The sequence below is a fragment of the Ailuropoda melanoleuca genome, chromosome 16 (genome assembly GCF_002007445.2).
Source record: "Ailuropoda melanoleuca isolate Jingjing chromosome 16, ASM200744v2, whole genome shotgun sequence".
NCBI lineage: Eukaryota > Metazoa > Chordata > Mammalia > Carnivora > Ursidae > Ailuropoda > Ailuropoda melanoleuca.
In genome coordinates this window covers 85,864,721-85,885,164 of record NC_048233.1, presented here as the reverse complement: position 1 = coordinate 85,885,164, position 20,444 = coordinate 85,864,721, and the positions used below count along the sequence as shown (strand labels likewise).

General features: G+C 61.1%; 2 protein-coding genes across 8 annotated transcripts; both read right to left on the bottom strand.

Moving 5' to 3' along the window:
• Nucleotides 1–108: 108 nt before the first annotated feature.
• On the bottom strand, nt 109–9,735 carry CARNS1 (carnosine synthase 1). Of its 5 annotated transcripts, XM_034644924.1 has the most exons (10): nt 9,689–9,735; nt 9,299–9,328; nt 7,724–7,997; nt 6,849–6,938; nt 6,102–6,589; nt 5,703–5,877; nt 5,528–5,613; nt 4,582–4,813; nt 4,211–4,491; nt 109–2,299 (listed from the first exon to the last, which is right to left on the bottom strand). In XM_034644924.1, the coding sequence occupies exons 2-10, from the start codon at nt 9,299–9,301 to the stop codon at nt 1,073–1,075; spliced, it is 2,856 nt and encodes a 951-aa protein (XP_034500815.1). In that variant the 5' UTR covers nt 9,302–9,328; nt 9,689–9,735; the 3' UTR covers nt 109–1,072. The 5 variants fall into 5 exon arrangements, with proteins under 5 accessions (XP_034500815.1, XP_034500816.1, XP_034500817.1 ...); XM_034644925.1 differs by lacking the exon at nt 6,849–6,938; XM_034644926.1 differs by having other exon boundaries at nt 6,102–6,938; nt 7,724–7,891; nt 9,689–9,722.
• A 4,461-nt stretch (nt 9,736–14,196) lies between these two features.
• TBC1D10C (TBC1 domain family member 10C) lies at nt 14,197–20,329 on the bottom strand. 3 transcript variants are annotated; one of them, XM_002921279.4, is made up of 10 exons: nt 20,173–20,329; nt 19,740–19,918; nt 18,910–19,009; nt 18,591–18,698; nt 18,395–18,501; nt 18,082–18,196; nt 17,382–17,447; nt 17,069–17,258; nt 15,174–15,328; nt 14,197–14,872 (listed from the first exon to the last, which is right to left on the bottom strand). In XM_002921279.4, exons 2-10 carry the CDS (start codon nt 19,889–19,891, stop codon nt 14,525–14,527), a joined length of 1,341 nt encoding a protein of 446 aa, XP_002921325.1. In that variant the 5' UTR covers nt 19,892–19,918; nt 20,173–20,329; the 3' UTR covers nt 14,197–14,524. The 3 variants fall into 3 exon arrangements, with proteins under 3 accessions (XP_002921325.1, XP_034500821.1, XP_011225844.1); XM_034644930.1 differs by having other exon boundaries at nt 20,191–20,314; XM_011227542.3 differs by lacking the exon at nt 20,173–20,329 and adding an exon at nt 20,052–20,167.
• Nucleotides 20,330–20,444: the final 115 nt, after the last annotated feature.

Here is a 20,444-nt window from a genome sequence, read left to right as displayed (position 1 = left end):
TCTAGATGCTACAGGTGTCCCCTAGCCACCTCTCCGTCCTCCCTTCCCCAACTCCCACCTAGCTGAGCCTGAGAGGTGTTGTCCCAGTCACGAGAACCAGATGCAGACTTTTCATTAGTCCATAAGCCTTTATTTGGAGAGGGATGCTTGTGGAGCTAGCCACAGCTGCTGTGCTACGCAGGGGCAGAGTTATTGAAGCAGACTCCCCGGGATCAGGAAGGGAGTGTAGACTCTTCCCTGACAATGCTGGCTCCTTACGCCGGAGGCCAAAGCACCAAAGCTTGGTGGAGAAGGTGCGTGCTGCCTGGGAGGGGGCGTTCACTCATCTTAAGGCCACATATGAATGAGGGCAGGGAGGTGAGTGGGGTTTAGAAGCTGAGTGGGCGCATAAGACTTAGTAAAAGCAGAAGCCTGGACCTTGTATCTTGTCCCTTGACCCTCCAGCTACCGCAGTGTGACCTTGAGGCAGTGGTTGTCCCTCTCGGAGCCTGCCTCCTCATCTGTAGAATGGGGCAATAGTGTCTGCCTCGGGAGATGGTTCCGGCTGACCCCAGGCCATCTGCTTCTATTGCTCAGGCCAAACGAGGCAGGCAGGGCACTGCCAAAAGTTGTCAGCAGGCTCTAGAAATATCCTGGAATTTGCTAACTGAGGGTTGCGAGTAAGAGGACAGGGCGCTTCGTCTCAGGCTTTTGTGGGATTTGTCCAAGGCCAGGGGCCAGCCAGCTTCTCTCATCCTGTAGACTGCAGGAAAAGAGACAGACCTGGAGGGATGACAAAGAGGGGCTGAGTTTGGGCCCACTCCCACCTCCCTGCGGTGTGTGTGCGAGTGTGTGCGTGTGTAGGCGCGCACCTATTGTTTTCTCCATAGCTAGACTCGTGGGGCAGGACCAGGGCTTTTGGGCTGGACTGACAGCAAGAGGGGCCTGTGCCCCCCCCCCCCAGATACTTTCTTTTGTGGCCCTCAAGCTCGGGAGGTCTTCATGCCAAATGGCCCTGCCACTCTGGAACAGACCTGAGGCCTTGGCGTGGGCCCGGCCAGGGTTGGGGCGGGGTTACAGGAACCGATAGGCACTATTTGAAGTGGGACAGGAAGTGGGCAACAGGGTAGTCGGGCCCATCGATGCCCAGACCCTGGCAGAGGCCCAGCAGGCGGAGGCGAGCCTCAGCCGGGCTGGACCCAGCACAGGCCACGCTACAGTAGGGCTCCTCGTATTCACCCTGCTCCAGGATCTCCTCCAGCAAATTGAAGCGCAGCAGGCCCTGGTCATGAAGACCCTGCAGGGTCTCTCGGCTGGAGGTGGAATTGAGCACCTGCAGGTGCTGGGACATCAGGCACATGACCCCCACCAGGTGGCCACGGGCACGTGGGTGGGTGGGCAAGGCAGGCCGCAGGCCGCAGGCCACCATAGCTGCCGCCAGCAGCAGGTCCACGCCGTAGAGCTCCAGGATCCAGTCTCTCAGGTAGAAGCCACCCATTCGAGGGTTGATCTCGATGAGTTTTGGCCCAGCCCCCGTCAGCTTGAGCTCCACGTTGAACACCCCATCCAGCAGCCCGCAGCCCAAGCAACAGCGGAAGGCTGCCTGCACCAGCTGGGCCTCCTGCTCCGGTGCCAGCCCCGTGGGCATGCAGGCTGCCGTCTCAGTGAAGCCGGGCAGCCTCGTGGGGCCGTTGTCGGAGACGAAGGCGGCCAACAGTCGCCCACCAAACAACACCAGGTCCACATCGTGCTCGGTGCCCTCAACGAACTCCATGAGCAGCATGGCGTTGCCCCAGCCCAGCCCGATGCCGGGGTGGTCAGCCTCCCCCTGCAAGTCGCGGGCTACCCTGGAGAAGTGTTCGTGGCACTGTGGCGCGTCCTCCACCAGCCGCACACCCACTGCACCTGCCCCGAACTCCAGCTTCATGACCCCTGGCAGGGGCACCTGGTGGACGGCCTTCTCCACATCAGCCTCGCTCTCCAGCGGGCAGCAGGGCACAGCGTGGAGCGAGGGCGCAGGCCAGGGCGGGCCCTGACAGCGCAACAGGTGCAGCTGCGTGCAGCTCTTCTGCTTGGCCAAGCGCATGGCAGCCGGGGGGCTGCAGGGCAGACCCAGCTCCTGGCAGAGCAAGGCCGTGAGCACCAGGCAGTCATCCCAGTAGGAAAAGCAGCCGTCCAGCTGCAGGCCACGTGCCCGCACCAGTTCTGCCAGCAACCGTGCATTCTCTTCATCCCGCCGGTGCTCTGTCACATCGAAGTGGATGAACGTCTGCACCAGCTGGGATGCAAAGTGGTTGGGGTCCGACTCCACCAGGTGCAGCTGCAGAAACCACCAGAACAGAACACACCCAGGTTAGCCTGTGCTGGACACTGGGGCGACTGGATGGGGCCTAGAACCTGGTTTTGGCCCTCAGGGGAGCCCCAGTTCTAGGGGCTGAAAAAATATCTGTTGATGATTGACTAAATGGAAGATGCCGAGTTCGCACACCTAACCTGTGGGGGAGGAAGGGTAGAGGGAAGGAGACAATGCTTAGGCCGGGGAGCTTAGACTCAGCGGAGGGAAAGGGTGTGATTTGGGTGGGAGGGGGCTGGAGCAAAGAGCGAGAGAGCGGGCTGGCGGGCCCCTGCCCACTCTGACCAGAGCTTGTAGGGAAACTACCAGGGTTGGGGGTTGAGACAGGTGGCCTGGTGTCTTTGGGCATCATGCTCTTGGTCGTCATTCACGCAAAGATTTCTGACCCTGGGGGTGCCCACGGAGGAATCCAGTGGGGCCCTGTGCCCCAAATCTCACTGCCCTGCCCGCTGGGGGAACACAGACACAAAGCAGCTGGTTCCCACGGCTGAGGCTGCTCCTGAAGAGACAGGGGAGGGTGGCTGTGAGCACTGTAACACTTGGCAGCAAGAGGAGTAGAAAGACATTCCAAGTGGACGGCACAATGTGCAAGGCAGGGAGTGAAGAGGCAATAGGAATGGCTGGAGGGTCGGATCCCCAAGGACATGTCCTACTGTGGAAGAGGGGAGAGGAGGCCATTGTGGTAGAGGAAGGCCTGGAAGAACCTGGCCTCTGTTTTCTTATCTGCTCGGTGGGGGATAAGAATGCCTACTCTGCCGGCATGGCCATGGCGCCACATTCTTCAACCTGAGGTCCCTGCTGTGAACTTGATTGGGGGATCTGGAAGCCGATACCGCACACCCTCCTCATTGCCCTCAGGAATTCAACCTCCAAGGGCTGGCCCTTCCTGCAGGACAGGGCCAGGCTCCTTAGCCTGGCATGCAAGGTCCCGGTTCTGGTACTAACTGTGACTCCCCCACCCCCCTACTGCCCATCTGCACTGGGCTTTTTTTGCCCTGGAGGGCTCTGTGCCCTCCCTGGGGTCCTCTTTCACCTGGGTGGGACAGAATTCGGCCAGAGGCCAAGAAGAGTTTAGACTTCTGGGGCGCCTGGGTGGCTCAGTCGATTAACAGTCTGCCTTTGGCTCAGGTCATGATCTTGGGGTCCTGGGGTGGAGCCCCCGCATCCTGCTCCCTGCTCAGGGGGAGCCAGCTTCTCCCTCTCCCTCTGCTGCTCTCCCCACCTTATACTCTCTCACTCTCTCTCAAATAAATAAATAAATAAATAAAATCTTCAAAAACAAAAGGGGGGGCGGCTGGGTGACTCAGTCGTTAAGTGTCTGCCTTTGGCTCAGGTCATGATCCCAGCGTCCTGGGATCGAGCCTTTTGTCAGGTTCCCTGCTTGGTGGGAAGCCTACTTCTCCCTCTCCCACTCCCCCTGTTTGTATTCCCTCTCTTGCTGTCCCTCTCTCTGTCATATAAACAAATAAATTTTTTTTTAAATAAAATAAAAAAAGATTTGGGGTGGCTGGGTGGCTTAGCCGGTTAAGTGTCTGCCTTCGATTCAGGTCATGATCCCAGGGTCCAGGAATGGAGTCCTGCATCAGGCTCCTTGCTCAGCAGGGAGCCTGCTTCTCTCTCTGCCTGCTGCTCCCCCTGCTTGTGCTCTCTCTCTGGCAAATAAATAAATAAAATCTTTAAAATAAATAAATAATAAAAAAACAAGAGACTTCAGACTTCTAACCTGGACGGGCGGGGGTCCGATCCCTATTCCTGGGCTCTAGACACGCCCAACGCAGGCTCTGCCCCGCCCCAGCCCCTCACCGCCCCTGCGCCCGCGGCACCGCCTCCGGCACGGCAGCCGGGACTCCGGGCAGGCCCCGCCCTCGCCCCGCCCACCTTGAGCCCGTAGTCGCGCGCCGCCTCCCACACGAACTTCTTGCTGACGCCGCCCGCGCCGATCAGCAGCAGCTGCTTGCCCTCCATGAGGCAGTGTGCAGACCGCCGCAGCATGGTTTCCACGAGCGGCGCCGCCGCCGCGTCCTCGGCCGCCGAGCGCGGGTGCTGCGCGGCCCACAGCCCCTCGAGCGCGCCGCACGCCTCCAGACACAGGCCGCCGTTCAGCTCCAGGGCCACGGGGGTCAGCGCGCGGCCCGCTACCGTCAGCGCGAAGTCTAAGCCTGGGCCGGGCGGGGGGCGCGGGCTCAGCGCCGGGCTGCCCTGCGGCCTCGGACCCCTCCCCGGCCCCGGCCTGGGCCTTCCGCACTCACCGAGGAAGTCCGTGCGGGCCCGGCGCCCGCCGCGCTGCTCCGCGCTCAGGCCGGCCTCCAGGGCCAGCACGGCGGCCAGCGCGGCTTCGGCCGCTGTCTTGACGCGCTGTCGCACGACCGCCACCTGTCCCGTCTCACCCAGGCCGCAGCGGGCCAGTGCCACCTCCAGCGTCTGTGGCAAGGAGCTCCGGTGCCGCAGAGGCCGGTCCTGACGGCCCACGCTGCACACCACCTGGGCAGGGTGTGGCTGAGGGTGTTGGCCCAGGAGGAGCCGTCCCAGGACTAACACACCCCCCACCCACCCACTGCCCCTGCACACCTACCCTTGTGCCAAGATCCAGGCCAGACCTCCACTGTGACTGACTGCACAAACCACTTTCCCCTGCCACTGCCCGCCTGGTCCTTCAGACCTTAAGGGCATTCTACCCAGGCTTCCAGGCCCAGCTGAGGTCTCCGCTCCCTGAAGGCGCCAAGCACGCTTGCTCCTAGCTCCTGCAGGCCGGGGGGCCTGTGCCACCCTGGTGTCCCCACCCCCCTAGAGCTCCATAAGGGCAGGGCTGAGAGACTCTCCCTCAGGTTGGCTCAGAGCTGTGTTCCCAGGAGGGTCCTCAAGCTGCCTTGAGTTCCCCAGCTTGGAGGCCTCTCCTAAAGGACTCCACACACTGGCGGTTCAGGGAGCCTGGGTCAGCCTCTTCTGTGAGTGTGAGCTCCCTGGAAAGAGGATTCAGCCCTGGGCCCTGGTACCCTGTACCAGGCAGAGCTCCTGAGGTAGGAAGGGTGGAAAGGGAGGGAAAAAGCGTCAGACCCAGGAGTCCTCCTAGAGGCCACCAGGATTGCCCCCAAAGATTATGTCTTCTCTCAGCCCGGGACCCTCAGCAGCGCGTTAGGGCTGGGCTGGGCTGGGGTGCGGCAGCAGGGTCAGGACCTAACCCTAGGCCATGCTCACCTTGCTCAGCAGGGGCCTGTCACCCTGTGTCCGACATACCACAGCACAGATCCGCACAGCCAGCTCAGGGCCAGGTGGGGGACTGCCTGGAGGAAGACAGTGAGGCCTGAGGCTGGCACACAGCAGCCAGGAGGAAGCCGAGCTGCCACTCCTGGCTGGCCCAGGAGACTCTCACCTGGGAAGGGCAGCCGGGCAGGTGGGCACACAGCCTCCACCAAGACACTCTCCTCCTCCTCCAGTTTCTCCAGCAACGCCAGCACCGTGTCCACCACCGTGCCCAGCTCCACGCGTGGGTACACACGCAGGGCCTGCCGCCCCCGCCATCGCCAGCCACTGAGCTTCACAGCCACCTGCCACAGGGAGGGGAAGGGGGCCTCCTTACCATCCCGCGTACCTGTGGGCTACCGTAGGATCCAATGTGTAAACTGAGGTAAGAAGGGAGGGGATTGCCACAGAGAGAGACGCCAGCAGTAGCGCTCAAAGCTGGGGACAGCTTCCCAGCAGGACTTGGTAACCACCCGTGGGTCCCATCCTGCTGGCATCTGCACAGACCTCGGAGGCAGGAGCCTGTTACCTGCAGGGCATCACCCAGGGCCCCGGAGTGCAGAAAGGCCCCTACTTCCTCCTTCACCAGCGCCTCCTGGCCCTCTTTGCCACTCAGCTCCACCAGCCGTACGCCCGGGCTGGCATCCCCTCCCCGCAGCAGTGCCGGTGGCTTATAGGTGAAAGCCAGGGTGGCTGGCACAGCCACACCACCCTGCTGAGCCAGCAGTCGCCTTGTCAGCAGCCTGTCCTCCAGCAGCCGGGCCAGCTCAGCCGAGGCTCCTGTGGGGCAGGTCAGGTCACGGGCAAGTTCAGCTGCCTCTCGACCCCGGCCGGGTCCCAGCCCCAGGCCCGCCAGGAAGTAGGTGGCTCGGCGTGGGGGGACAAAGTCCTCCAGGAATGTCAGGCCCCCTGGGTGGAAGCTCACAGCCTTAGAGACCAGCAGGACCGCCTCGCCTGGCTGTCCAGGTGCTGGCACCTTCGTCAGCCAAGCAGGGGACAGGCAGAGAAGCATGTTTCCTGTGGGCAGAGGGAGGAGGGTTGCTGTCCAGGGAAGGCCAGGGAAGGCTTAATGCCCCTGTGCCCTCCACCTCCAGCCTGGGGCCCCGGGTAGCAGGGGGCAGCTGCTCCCAGAACCCACCCCCACTCAGAGCGTGGCGGCTGGCCCAGTGGAATGCAAGCTGTTGCCAGGGTCAGTGGGTATTTCGGGATGTGGCTGGGCCAGGGCAGGGCTGCCCTTTCCGTAGGAGTGGGTGGGGGAACTTGGGCACGTACTCACCCGGGCTCTGGACCCCACCCTCCAGCAGCACAGACAGAAAGGTGCTGGGGGATCCCAGAATGCATAAGGTCACCTCTGCACCAGGGCAGCCTGGGGGTGGGGTGGGGAGAACATTGCCAAGCTATCTTTCTACCTACCTTCCCTGCCCCGTAGCCCCACCCTCCCCCCTGGGGCCCCCAGGTCCTTTCCAGTGTGGGCTGAGAAGGGTAGAGAAGACAGAGGAGACTCTGGAAAGGGAAGAGGGAAGTTGCCTGCCCATCCCGCCTGGGGAGGCTGGCTCCCTCCTCTCTGCAGCTAGCCTGGAAAGTACTGGAAGCTAGGTGACTGGAGACCTGGGTTCTAGCCTGGACTCTGACACTGACTTTCTCTGTGACCCATGGCCCCCATGCANGGGGGGGGGGGGGGGGGGGGGGGGGAGTCCCTGGGCTTCGGTTTCCCAGTCTGTGATTTTCATGTATTCTAGCTGTGAACCCTCTGTCCACACAAAACCTTTGTGGTCACCTAATCTATAAAACAGATATAGAAATAAATAAATAAATAAAATATAAAGCAGGGGAGGAGTTCTGGGTCCCAACTGTTAGCTGCTTCCACAACAGCTCCCAAGACCCGTCTATAGAAGCTTTGGCTCCACAGACCACCGATTACAAATCCCATTGCTGGGTCTTCTGGGGACGTTGATCTCTAACTTTACTGGTGCCAGATGCCCTTTGAAACAATGCTTGTCTGCCTGAGGTTGACTGGCCTTGCCTCCCTGGCTTCAGATCCAGCCAGAGCCTGGGGGAAGGGGCTGACCTTGACAAGGATGGGATGCAGGCTGGGCTGAGGGCACCTCCCCCCACCCAGGGATGCCTCCCCTCCCTGGAGCCCTTGGGCACCTGTGCGGGGCACCTGGCTGCGGTCCTGGGTCTCCGGAAGGCCAGCTTGCTGCAGACAGCTCTGCAGGAGGCTGTAGTAGTAGGTGGTCCAGGCCCGGGCCTCCGCCCCCTCGAGCGAGCCCTTGCAGTCCAGGCCCACGTCGTGGCGCCAGGAACCAGAGAAGGAGCCTGGGGGCGGCAGGCCAGAGCCTCCTCCCCATGGGCCCTCCTCTTCCTCCAGGTCCTTGGAGCCCAGGGGGCAGTCCCACTCAGGACCCAGCGGATCCAGGGAGAGCTGAGAGGGGCAGAAGGGGTGGGTCTTGGGCAGAGTGGGTAAAGGGCACGTTAAGTCACCCAAGGGGATAAGCCCTCCACACCCCTAACCTTGGGTTATGCTCAGGGCAGACGCTGTCCTAGGAACCAGGAGGGGGTGGAGTTGGGTTAGGGGGTGAAGGCCTGTCACCAGGAACATGTAGGTAGGGGTGCTTTGTAAACTGTAGGTGCCGTGCTCCAGGGGGCTGGGGGTAGAAAGCAATGTGCTGCTGGCTGAACCACTGCCCCCCATCCCACGCCAAGGTCGGCGCTAGCTTGGTTCACAGGACCAGAGGTTTTGGTCTGTTTTGTTTATCGAAGCAGTCTTGGCACACCATAAGCTGCTCAATAAAGGTTGATTGAGGACAGATGAATGAATGAACCAAGCAATCACTCTTGAGCTGTTCGTTTCTCTCTGGCCTCGGTAACCTATCTACTACCATTACGGAGCTCTGCCAAGACCTAAATGCGTAGATGAATCTTTCTACTGCCACCCAAATAGGCCTTGCGGACCTACTGTGTGCCCCGCCTGGTGCTAGGTATTGGTAGGGGTAAAAGCCAATGCCCTTTTTTCAGATGTTCTCAGTCATGGAAATGCTTTCTTTGGATGAAATTTTACACCCCTGCCCCTCTCTGAGGCTGGCTGGACTCCCACATGAGGCTGCTCAGAGGCTCTGTGTGGCCACGGGTGGGGACAGAGGTGGGCCTGTCCTCCAGGGGACAGCCTGGCAACCTTGGGTAAGTTATGAGGTTTCTCTGGGCCTTGTGGAGGTGAAGCTTAGACTTTAGTCATGGGGAGACAGTGTGCTGTGGCCAGGAGGGCAGGTCTGCGCCTGAGACCTGGGCTCGAATCCAGGCTGACCAGTTCCAAATTCTGAGCCTCGTGCCTTCTCTTAGAAGGTGTGTTCCAGAAAGAAGAAGGTGCAGGTTCCCTGAGAGCCCAGACTGTGCATTCACTGCTATGTCACCAAACCTACGGTGGTGTCAGATGCATAGTAGGGGCTCAATACATGTTGCAGAATGAATGAACGCCAAAGGGGACCAACAGTGCCCATCCCCGGGGCTGGTGGGGGAGGGATGAAGTGGCTGGCACACAGCAGCCGCTTGTCCCATGGCACCTGGAGTGGAGAATCAACCGCGGTGCATGCCCCTGGTCATAGGTCTGAGCTGTCTGCACAGAAGAGCCCCCAGGGTGAGGCTTTTTGGGTGCCAAATGTTGCCCTCTGGGCCCTTCCTCTGGCCAGGGGCTTGGGCCTTTTGGGGGGAAGGGGGGTGGGGACTCACCATCTTACAACAGGTGGGGTGGCTGAGAGCCTGATGGCAGAGACAGAGGGAAAAAGAGAAAGGAGGGAGTCAGGACAGCCAGGTCTGTACCCCATTGCCCAGCCCCTAAGACTCTGGGGCGGAGAGGTGGCCGCCACAGCGCCTGTGTCCTGTCCCTGACAAGTGTCCAAGGCTGTCCCACCCCCACCCCAAAGAGGCGGTGGGATCTGCCGCCGGGACCCCAGGGGTCCTGACCCCCTCCTGGAGCTCAGGCTTCTCGGGTTGCGCCAGGCGGCGCTGGGGTCTGGGCACCCCGCCCTCCCAGCGGGGGGAGCGCTGGGTCCCCGCGGCCCCTGGCCCCGCAGCCCCCCTCCCTGGCTCTCCCCGGGGCGCGGGCAGGAGCCGGGGTACCTGGAGGGCGGCAGCGGCTCGGCGGGGCAGGCGGGCGGCGCGGAGTGGCGGGGCAGGGTGGGGCCAGGGAGAGAGGGCAGACCAAGTGGACAGAGGGTCACAGCCACTGGGCTGCGATGAGGGAAAGACAGCCGGGACAGGGACAGAGAGAGACAGAGGGAGAGTAAGTCCCGAATGGAAAAGGGGTGGAAGAAAGTGTGTGGGGGGAGGCAGAGAGAGCTGGAGAGGGCAGAGACCCAAGGCAGAGCTGCCCTTGGCCTTTGGGGGTGGGGTGGCCGGAAGAGCAGTGGGGGCACACAATCTGGAGTTCTGCCCTTGTATGGAGTCCTGAGCTCCCTCGCACACCCAGCCCCCAGCTGTCTGCCTCAGCCATGAGCACTCTGCCCTATGGCAGACTCTCCCAGAAAGGCCCGGTTGGGCAGGGGTCCCTGTACCTCTGTGGGGTTCCTGCCTCACCTCTCCTGGCCCCCCACCAGAGTAGGGACCAATCAGTAAGAAGACCCCACTAGGGCAGTCCCCGTTTCCTGGGATACCCTCTGCCCTGCAGGGGGCCAGAGGGAAGAGGGTGCCCAAGCTCTGGGGTTCCAGTGGATCTGAGCCCAGAAAAGGGGGTGTGTATGGGATCTGTCTTGCCCATTGACACCCACGTCTGCTGGACAGCGGCAGTTATGCCCAGTCTCGCCAAGACACACAACCTTACGCCCAGGTGCGCTCACCCAAGCACCCACAGAAAACAGCTCAAGAGACCTGGCCCACCGCCACAATCTCAGAGACACACCCTCTCCTTGAGTGTCACAGTAGGCAGGTGTCAATTCTAGCTCCAGCCATAGGACCTGGACACTTCCCCTTGCTGGTCCGAACCTCACTTTCCTCCTGCCTACAGCGGGACTAGTTCCCATCTCACGGGGCTGGGGGGCGGATTAGTACAGGGTCCTGCGGCCACCCGCCCCACGTAGGCTAGTATTACAACGTCTCCACCTCACAGCCTCAAACCCATACCTTCTCCCTGCCTGTCTCAGCGTTGGAGACTCCTTTGGCTGTCCTTGAGAGCCTTCTGGGCTAGAGGAGAGACCGAGGGGCCTGTGTCTACCACTGAAGGGACTCAGAGGGGAGAAATGATTCATCGAGTCCATCCAGCCCAGCCCACATTCCCCACACAGCTTTCCAGGGCTGGCTGCTCGGCGCCTTCCCTGGAATTAGGTGTGGCCACCAGAGAAGTCCATTCTCTCGCTGTGTGGGTAGCCTGAGCTCCACTGCGATGCCACTGATGGGAACAGGGGTGGGGCACGGATGTCATCAAGGAGCACGAGCTTCTGGCACTTAACAAGAGTTTAAAAACTGAGGGCGCCTGGTGGCTCAGATGGTTAAGTGACTGCCTTCGGCTCAGGTCGTGATCCTGGGGTTCTGGGATGGAGCCCCACATTGGCTCCCTGCTCCGCGGGAAGCCCGCTCCTCCCTCTGCCTCCGCCTCTCTATCTCTCGTGAATAAATAAACGAAATCTTTAAAAAAAAAAAAGTTAAAAACTGAAATTCAACTAAGTAAACTTTAAAGATTTGATTGGCTTTATTCAACAATTCATACATTGGGCAGCACACCATCTAGCAGATAGAAAGGAGCTCTGAGGAGCTGTGCAGAATGAAAGACTTGCCAAGGAGCAAGGACAAGGAAGTTGTACGGGACAAAACAGCGGGTTGGGTTTTGCAAGGTTGCTTTCCTTTAGGGGATGGCACACGTCTATCAGATGACCTAACTAGCACTCCTAGGTGAGTCCTGATCCTGGTTTAAGATTCCATTTCTGGGGGCACCTGGGTGGCTCAGTGGGTTAAGTCTGATTCTTTTTTTTTTTTTTAAGATTTTATTTATTTATTTTAGAGAGAGAGTGCGCAGGTGCAGGGGCAGAGGGAGAGAAATTTCAAGCAGACTCTGTGCTGAGCCCAATGTGGGACTCAATCCCACGACTCCAGGACTGTGACCTGAGCCGAAGGCAGTCACTTTCCCAACTGAGCCACCCAGGTGCCGGGTGGGGGAGAGGGGAGCTTTTATCTCCTTATCTGTAGGAGAAAATCGAGCTCAGAGAGCAAGAGAACATTTCCTTTGCAGGAAATTTGCAGGGAGTCCGAGAGTCTGGCTTCTGGACGGTGTGGGGGTGGGGAACCTCTGGGGTGGGTGGCAGTGCTAGATGGAGACCGTGGGCCCTCCCCCACGACCAAGGTGGGGATCCATCTGCCCTTCCACTTAAAAAAAAAAGTTTTAATTATTTATTTTTAAGTAATCTCTACACCCAACGTGGGACTCAGACTCAATGACCCTGAGATCAAGAGTTGCATGTTCTTCCAATTGAGCCAGCCAGGGGCCCCTGTTCTTCCACTTTTCTGGTTGGCCCCCACTCCCTTCCCCTGGGCTGACCCAGGCCAACGGACGTCTCTGGGTGCCATCCCAGCTTCCCTGCAGGCTGAGTGCTATCAGATACGTGGATTGCCTTCTCTGAGCCCACTTCCAGGCAGGTTTGTCGGGAGCTGGGGCTGCCAGGTTGACTGAGTATGGTTGTGCAGGTTGCTCACTGCACAAAGGTACCTAGCTGAGTGGTCAATTCCCCTGTGTCACACAGAGCTGCATGTGCCTGGAGGAGAGGTGTCTTTTCCCAACTAGCACACAGGTGCTGTAGGGGCTAGGATAGCCCTGTGAGGACAATGTGTGCAGAAAAGTGTTCACATGAGGGAGCTCGTTCTCTTCTGGTCTGACACCCCCATGCCCTACCCAGCTCAGGTTCCCCACGTAGGTGTTTGATAATGGCACCTGCCCAGAAAATGCTTCCCTGAGCAGAAAAGGCATTGATTCAGCCCTAGCTGGAGGAGTCCTGCTGGAGACCATTTGCCCCTAGGGTCTATAACCAGTGGGACCCACTGTCCCATGCCCCCCCCCCCAGCCTCATGACAGATTCTGGGGCCGGGGCCAAGGCTGCTGCTTTCCTGCTTCCCCACCCTTGGAGGGCGGGAAGTCTAGGAGCAGACTCCAGGGATAGGTCCCCCCACCCTACCTGCTACTGCGCCTGAGACAGCACTCGATATAGTAAGGCTAAGGGGCTGTCTAGAAAGCACAGAGCCCTGCACAGTAGCGGCTCTGCCCCTCACCCCTCACCGTGATCTTGGGCTGGGCACTCCATTTCCCCTTTCTCTAGTGAGGCTATCAGTGCTGCCTGCGGGGGAGGGGGGCATCTGAGAAAGGGTTCTGGGAAGTGCAGATGAGTGGGTTATTGTTAAGTTACAGGTACCTTAGTGGGGTAGGGAGGAGGGAGGGAAGGCCCTGGAAGCTCTCTTTGACTCCCGGGCACCCAGCTGCTGCCCCACACTCCAAGGGGCTGGGCCTCAGGCTGGGGCAGGGTCAGGGGAGTGGATGGGAAGAGAGAGCGCACCCCCAGGAGGACAGACCTGGGTGGGTGCCCAGTTGTAGGGGACAGGTTCATGGCTGCCGATGTGGAGGCAGGGGTAAACCTGGGGTCTGCCACAGGCAGAGAGACCTTGCCAAGCTCCCTCCCCTCCTGAGCCTCAGTTTCCTCCAGGTAACTCCGCAGACCTTAGTCTGGACCTCCGTGTTTCCTCCTCCAGGGGGTAGGCACCTTGGGTACGGGATGGTCGGCCCCAGACCCAGGGCCTGGCCAGAAGCACACTGAGCACCAGATGAGCATGTGAGAGCGAGTGCATCGCCACAACCTGTGGCCCTGTCACCAGAACATTCCAAATCAGGGGTCTGACCAGTGGCCATGCCAGTGTTCCAGCACAGCCACTGGGACGGGCAGGTTGAATACTCCACCGTGGAAGTGGGAGTCCAGATGCTTTCTCCCAGTACTCCAGAGTCCTGCCAAGCCCTGCCACCCTCCCCCCTGCAGGGGAGGGCCCCCAGGGAGGCAAGGCACCCTGGAAGGGGCACTGTAGGGACTCAAGCCGGCATCGGAGCCAGCCCTGTTGTCGCGGTGATGGCTCATGTCTCAGGCACCCACAGGGGCAATTATCAAGTGTGGGAGGGAGTTTCCATGGTGGCAGTCCCGAGGGGGTGCAACCAAGGCTTTGGGAGTGGGCAAGGGCCTGCGGGACCTTTCTCCTTTGTCCCCGCACACTAGGCTTTTGTTCTCGCCTGGCTGTCTCTGACGACTGGACCAGGACCATGGTTGGGGGCAGACTTCCGTTAGAGTCCCCCCGCCCTTGGGGGTCCTGAACCAAGCTGGGAGGAGGGGAAGAATAAGGTATAGAGCCCCACTTGCGGGCCAAGCATCCACTTGGGGAGCCTTCCTCCCACAGGGGCCAGAGCCTTACCTGCCCCCAACAGGCTGCGCGAGGCGGCTCACCATTGGCTCCTGTTGCTGGTAAACAGCTTTCAGCAGTCAATGGGCAGCCTCAGCGTACCCCGCGGGGCGGGACGAGGAGAGGCAAGGCTGTGGGGATTGAGGGTGGGAGGGGAAGGGGTAGCGGGTCTAGAGTTGGGGGTGGAGAGCGTGCAATCCACATCCATCCAGGGTTCTGCTAGGTTCGGCTTTATTCTAGGCCTCCCCAGGAGCCCTTTGGGGTCCCCCAGCCCAGCCAGGTCCCCTAACCCTACAGCGCCGGCTTCCATGCTTGCAAGGGCCCGGGCACCAGGGCAGCTCCGTGGGAGAATGGCAGGCCTGGGCCCCTGAAACCGCATTCTGTGACCTTCCTTCACGTTTGACAGTCCCTGGGCAGGGAGCCGAGTCGCCAAATCCCAGCGGTAAAGTGCAGTGCCCACTGATAAGGCGGGCATCGGCCAATCGGCAGCTGGGGTTAGGGGACGCTGAGTCCATGATACCCTCCAAAGTCGAACCTTCAGAACCGAGTATCCAGGAAGGAGGTGGAGCCTCGATGAGACCTGGGGGGCCCCTCCAGAGGGGGGCCCCTGGACCGAGTCAGGAGCCCGTGGAAAGTCTTGCCTCTGGTCTGGGGCTTGCGCCGCGGCGGCCTGGGCTCCTCCGGGGGCTGCACCACTATTCGGGGCACCTCGGGCCTGGTGCCTCCCCGCACCCCTGCCAGCTGCTGGGCCTCAAAAATGGCTTGGGCTCCAGGCAGGCGGGCCTGAGGCCTCGGGGGTGGCCCAGATGTGGACTCAGGCAGCCGGGCCAGCTGGACCCGGATCTCCCGCTGCAGGTCCTGCTCAGACAGGGCCACGCTGTGCACCTGTGGGGAGTGGTTGGTACTGAGTGTGCCCAGACTGGGGGAGGGCAGGAAACCATGAGGTCCCCACAGGGCGGGCAGGACACAGCCCCAGGAAGTGGCTGAGGGCTGAGGGATTGACAGCCAGACTCACTAAGGGAACCGTAGAAAGCTACTTGAAGCCTGGGGTTTTCACATTCTCTGCTGCTCAGAGGACAGGAACTGAGCCCTGGGTCTCACTCTGACTTCCTGCTGTGAGACTCAGTTTCCCCAGCTGAGCACCAGGGGCTGGGCTGTTGCGGAAGGCAAGCAGGGGGGCACCCACCTGGGACATGAAGACCTCTTCCTGCAGCTGGGTGGGGGGGATGGCTCGTAGGGCACCGAGGGTCTCCAGGAGCCCTGGGCAGGCCAGGCGCTGTTCTGTGGTGCCCAGCGCCAGGCGCACCAGCGTCAGCCCCACGCGGAACAGCACCTTCACACCTGCGGGCCGCGGGGCTCACTCAGTGCGGGGCCAGCCCTGCCCCTCCTCACTTCTGTACCTGCACCTGCCTCCAGCCAGACGCCCTGCACCCTCCTGCAGCTCCGCAGCCCGACTCAGACCAGGAGCAGCGAGTGGCAGTGGCATTGCGATGTGGGGGCACTGACGAGTGTCTGCAGCCACACACACTTCCGGGCAAAGCAGCCCGCGGGCAGCCGGGGCTACCGCTGCTCACGCCTGCTCTCTGCGCCTCGGAAGCCGGTCCTTGCCAGGAAGGCCTTTCCAGCTCAGATCTGTGACCTTATTCTAGAGAGATTCTCGCCAGAGCTCTTCACCGCTAAGCCGAGAGCACAGTGCCCGTGTGCACACACCCATGCACGCACACTTACAGGCACGCGCGGGTGGGACCTCGGGCTGTTCCCACAGCCTCAGAATCCTTCCCGGGCAGCCTCGAATCTGGGGACCAGTGAGGCCTAGTGACAACCGTGACTTGTAACGAGGTGATCACAACCACTCACGTCGTCATCATGACGGAAAGGAGCCTGTGACATTGCCTGTCCTGTCCCCAGCGGAGAGGGCAAAGAGGGCCGCCCTCGAGGTCTGAGGCTGGACGGGTGGTGACACTCCGATGGCAGCTGGGACATCTGTGACCAGAGCTCTAAGGAGGCCTGGAGCCAACTGGGCATATAGCAGGTGCTCAATAAGTGTACTGATTGATTTCTACCATTTTTCAGGTGTAACTGCCAGGCAACCCACGTAGAACAGAATGCAGGTGGGTTACTGATGAGTTAATGAGGCAGAGCCCCAAAGTCCTAAAAGGTCCAGCTCAGCTCTGCCCGGACTGCCCCCACTCTTGGCCTGGCCTCTCTGGTTTCATCTCTCTCCATACCCACACCCTCAGTCGTCTGCAGCCTGGACCCTGTGGACAGTGTCTCTCCTGGCCTCCCAGCCACCACATGGGTCCTGTAAGTCGGCCGCCCCCATGGAGAGGCCAAAAGCATCTTGAAAACAGCACTCTCCTCCCACTGCTCCCCTAACACTCTGTCACATCCCTTGTTTTATTTTCTTTGTGGCACTTATGACAATCTATAAGTATCTTTTTTTTTTTTTAAGCTCTATGCCCAACGTGGGGCTTGAACTCGCGACCCTGAGATCAAGAGTCACATTCTCCACCACTGAGCCAGCGGGGCACCCCTATAAATATTTTGTTAATTTGGTTACTGTTGTCTCCCATCCCCACCCCCACCAGAATGTAGGTCTCGTTCACTCAGGGGGTCCCAGCGTCTACAGCCGTGCGGGGCACCTGCGAGGGCTCACCAAGTGCCCCTGGGCTCCAGGGGTGAGCTCTCTTCCTCTTCCACTGGCCCCGCCCCCGCCACTGGCTGTGCCCACTGAGCCCAGTCCCCGAACAGCTCCTCTGCTGGGATCTCACCAGCTACACCCCACCTCAGTGGGGGGTGCCTCCCAGGCCCCAGCCCGCCCCCAGCAGACCCTGCCCTCCCTCAGGGGGTCTAGTCACAGGGGCAGGAGCGGCCAGTCATCGCACCGGTGACATGCAGGCAGGGGCTGGGCTGTTCCCCCAGGGCCAACCCTCCCCATCGCCCTCAGCACACTCTGGCACCCACGCCCGGGGCTGGGATTGGCAGTGGCAGGTGACGCAGAGCAGAGCTGGCGTGCTCGTCCCTGGGTGTACCCCAAGGCTCCCAGCCCAGGCCACGCGTCCCCTCTGGCTGCCCACTCACCCTCACTGAGGAAGGCGTCCCAGACACGCAGCACGGTGGGGAAGGGCAGGGAGCGGGCGAAGAGGCACAGGAACCACTCGGGCAGGTAGAGCAGAGGCCCGACGCCCACCTGCTGCAGGTGCTTGTGTGCACGCGGGAGCAGCCGTCGGAGCAGAGCCATGAACACCTCGGCGTCCAGCTGCACGGCCTCCTGCAGCCACGTCCGTCAGCGCGTCCACTCTGGAAGCCCAGGCTCCGCCCCTCCCCCTCCCCCGGCCCCTGCCCGCCTGCCCAGTCCCTCCCCGTGCCGTCCGGCCCCCTCCCAGCCTCTCACCATGTGGGGCCCGTAGTAGCCGGGGAGGTAGACCTCGCAGATCTGTACCAGGCACCAGAAGGCCTCCTGGGTGGGGGCACAGGCCATGAGCGCCCCCACCCAGGGATCACAGAAGGAACCATAGGGTAGGGGAAAGGAGCACAGGGGCGGGCCTACGTACTCCCTGGGGTGGTGACTCTGGAGCCTGGAGCCAAACAGCCTAAACTCGGGCTCTTACCAAAAGTCTCCTCACTGCCCAGAGGCCTACTGTTGGGTTTAGGGGCTTGGAAATCATAGGGTTCATGATGTTGAATTTCAAGAGTCACAGAGTTGGGGCTCGCTGGTCAAGGGTTGGGAGGGTCCCAAAGTTCAAGTCCTGAGCTCTTGGGGTCATTGAGATCATGGTCACAGGGCTCAGAATCAGGAGTTGTGAGATCAAGGTGATGACGTCCAGATTCTTAGGTCACTGGGGCAGGGGGCAGGGGCCAAGGGTCCTAGGTTCCTGGAGTCAAGGTCTTTGGGCTTGAGGGTCACTGAGGTTGGTGGCCATGAGGCCCCGGGTCACTGGGACAGGATCTGAGAGTCAAGGATCCCAGGTCCCTGAGTCCAGAGTTTCTGGGGTTGGGGGGGTCATGGGTCTCAGGTACCTAAAGTCCGAGTCCCTGGGGTTGAGGGTCATGGATCCCTGGGGCTGGGGAGTCAGGGTCTCGAGGGCACTCACCTCTGGGGGCAGATGCATGAGTAGCACGGCAGCCACAGGGCCTTGGGCCTGACAGTAGCCCTGTTCAGGCCGATGCAGGGTGTAGGCCTTGAGTACCTGCAGGAGCCCCTGCTGCCTGTGCCAGAAGACCCAATCAGGCGCTGGTCCTCCAGGTACCCCTTCCCCACCCTCGGGGGCCTCTTCCCAGGCCTCAGCCCCCCTCGGCCTTGCTGGATCTCCTGAGATGTAAGGCTATAAAGCTGAGGTAGGGGTCCGGGCTGAAGGCCCTGGAGGTTGTGGGGCTGGAGGTCCCCGGGTGTCACTGGCCGCCTACCCGTGACCCTGAGGTGACACAAACATCTCGTGTAGAGGGAACTGGCGGTGCAGGTCCCTGCTGATGGTCTCCATCCACTGCGGGTCTCCAGGGGCCTCGGCCAGTTTCTGCGGGTGGGCAGGAAGGTGGGTGTGAGGGCTCAGAGTGGCGAGGGGCTCTGGAAAGGGGCGGCAGGGACCCCTGCCACCTCTGTTACCTGATAGGTGTCAGGGCTGTTCTTCTGACACACGTGGGCTCCGCACAACAGGGGCCAGCACCGGGCCCGGAGAGCCGAGGGGATACCTTTCCGGCAGTGCATCTTTACCTGCGGGTGAGGCCGACGGGCCCCATTAGATCGGCCAGGCCAGCCTCCCCCTCTCCTGTTGGCAGGTCCCAGGCCCAGCCTGTCATGGGGCAAGGGTCACTTTGGGTGGTAGGGGGAAAGGCAAGAGGTGCTGGGACACAGGAGGGGTAAATTTTGCCAGCTATAGGCAGAGGCGAAGGGGGCTGAGCCCAGAGCCCCATCCTCCCCTCACCTTCTTGTACCGGCGAGACATGGTTTTCTCCCAGTGCGAGGTCATCTCCACCCACTTCATCTCGCGCTGGCGGATAAGGTCTGCAGGAGGGTGACCTGGCCTGCGGGCACAAGGCACAGGCACTGAGGCGTTGGCTAGCTGTTACCCGGGGCCTACATCTGCCACCCTCCACGCTGCCCGGGGAAGCTCAGCTCCTGGCCGTGGAGTTTTCTGGGGAGCCCTGGCAGGTAACCTGTCACCCAGGGGTTGCCAATGGTTGTCATAGGGACAGGAAAGGACGTGTCTCTGATGTGGGCAGAAGTAGGACAGACTGAAGGGCGTGTGTGGGTGTGTGCTGGGGGAGGGGCTGGTTGTCTGTCCCCCAGGATAGGAACACAGACAACTCAGAAGACGTGGACAGAGCTGCGGACTAGAAGTCAGGAGTCCTGAGTTCGAATCAGATTCTATCTGATCTGCTGTGTGACCTTGGCAAATTCCTATCTGTTTACTTGTTTACCTGTCTGTATATTGGGAGAGGGGAGGGGTACAGGTGTGGGTTCTTTGGTTTGCTTCTGGGATTATTGGGGCAGATTAAAAGGGGAAGGATATTTGGCCCCAAGGATAGATGCAGAGCCTGGGAGGCTGGGAGTAAAAGAGACATGGGGTGGGGGGCACTCCTGCCCCAGCCGTGCCAGCTTTAGGATTCCACCTGGAGCATGAAGAGGGGTGACACTGGCTGAGTCCCCAGACCCTCCGGGACCCAGTGAGGTTGAGCCTCACTCTAGAATTCAGCCCTCAGCCCCCAACCTCAATCCCAGCACCCCGCTGCCCCCCATCCCACCCCCACTTACCCTGGCTCTGCTGAGCTGCCCCCAATGAAGCCATAGCGGTCAGCCTGGCGATATGGGCCAGGCCCACTCAGCTCCGAGTCGGACCCCAAAGAGCTGGAGTCATCCTGCATCTCCAAAGGTTGCGCCAGGTCCTCCCCCAGGGCCTGGGCCATGGTGCCCCAGACCCAAGCTACCACAGGCTGTAAGAGGTGGAGAGAGCCAGAGTGAGAGGCAACTTCTGGCCTGCCTGGGGCCTGGACTCCCATCCAGCCGATCCCCAGCCCAGGGACCAGGCTGCAGGGTTCAGAGGGGAGAGGCTTCAAGGTATCTCACCAAGTCCCTTCTGTCCCCTCTTTTATTGGGGGTGGGGTAGGCCCTGAAGTGGCAGAAAAGCCAGGCCTCTGTAAAGAGGCCCAGCCCCAGACTCAGCCCCTGCCCCCCCAGGCAAGCTTACCTCCCTGCTGCACCTCACCTCCTCCTCTCACTTCCTCCTTGCAGCAGCTTCAGCAACCCGCTGGGGGGCCCCTCCCACACTCCCTCCCAAGTGTTGGGGGGGGTCACCCCTTCCTCTGAGGCTCTTCCGGCTTGCCCCAGCGCCCCCAGGGCCGTGGACTCCTCCCCCCCTCGCCCCTCCTCTCCCCGTGGGCTGGATGGCTACAGGCTTGGGTTCCTGCATTGGGTGTGAGGAACAACCCAAGGTACAGAGGCCAGGCCCCCTCCAGTTTT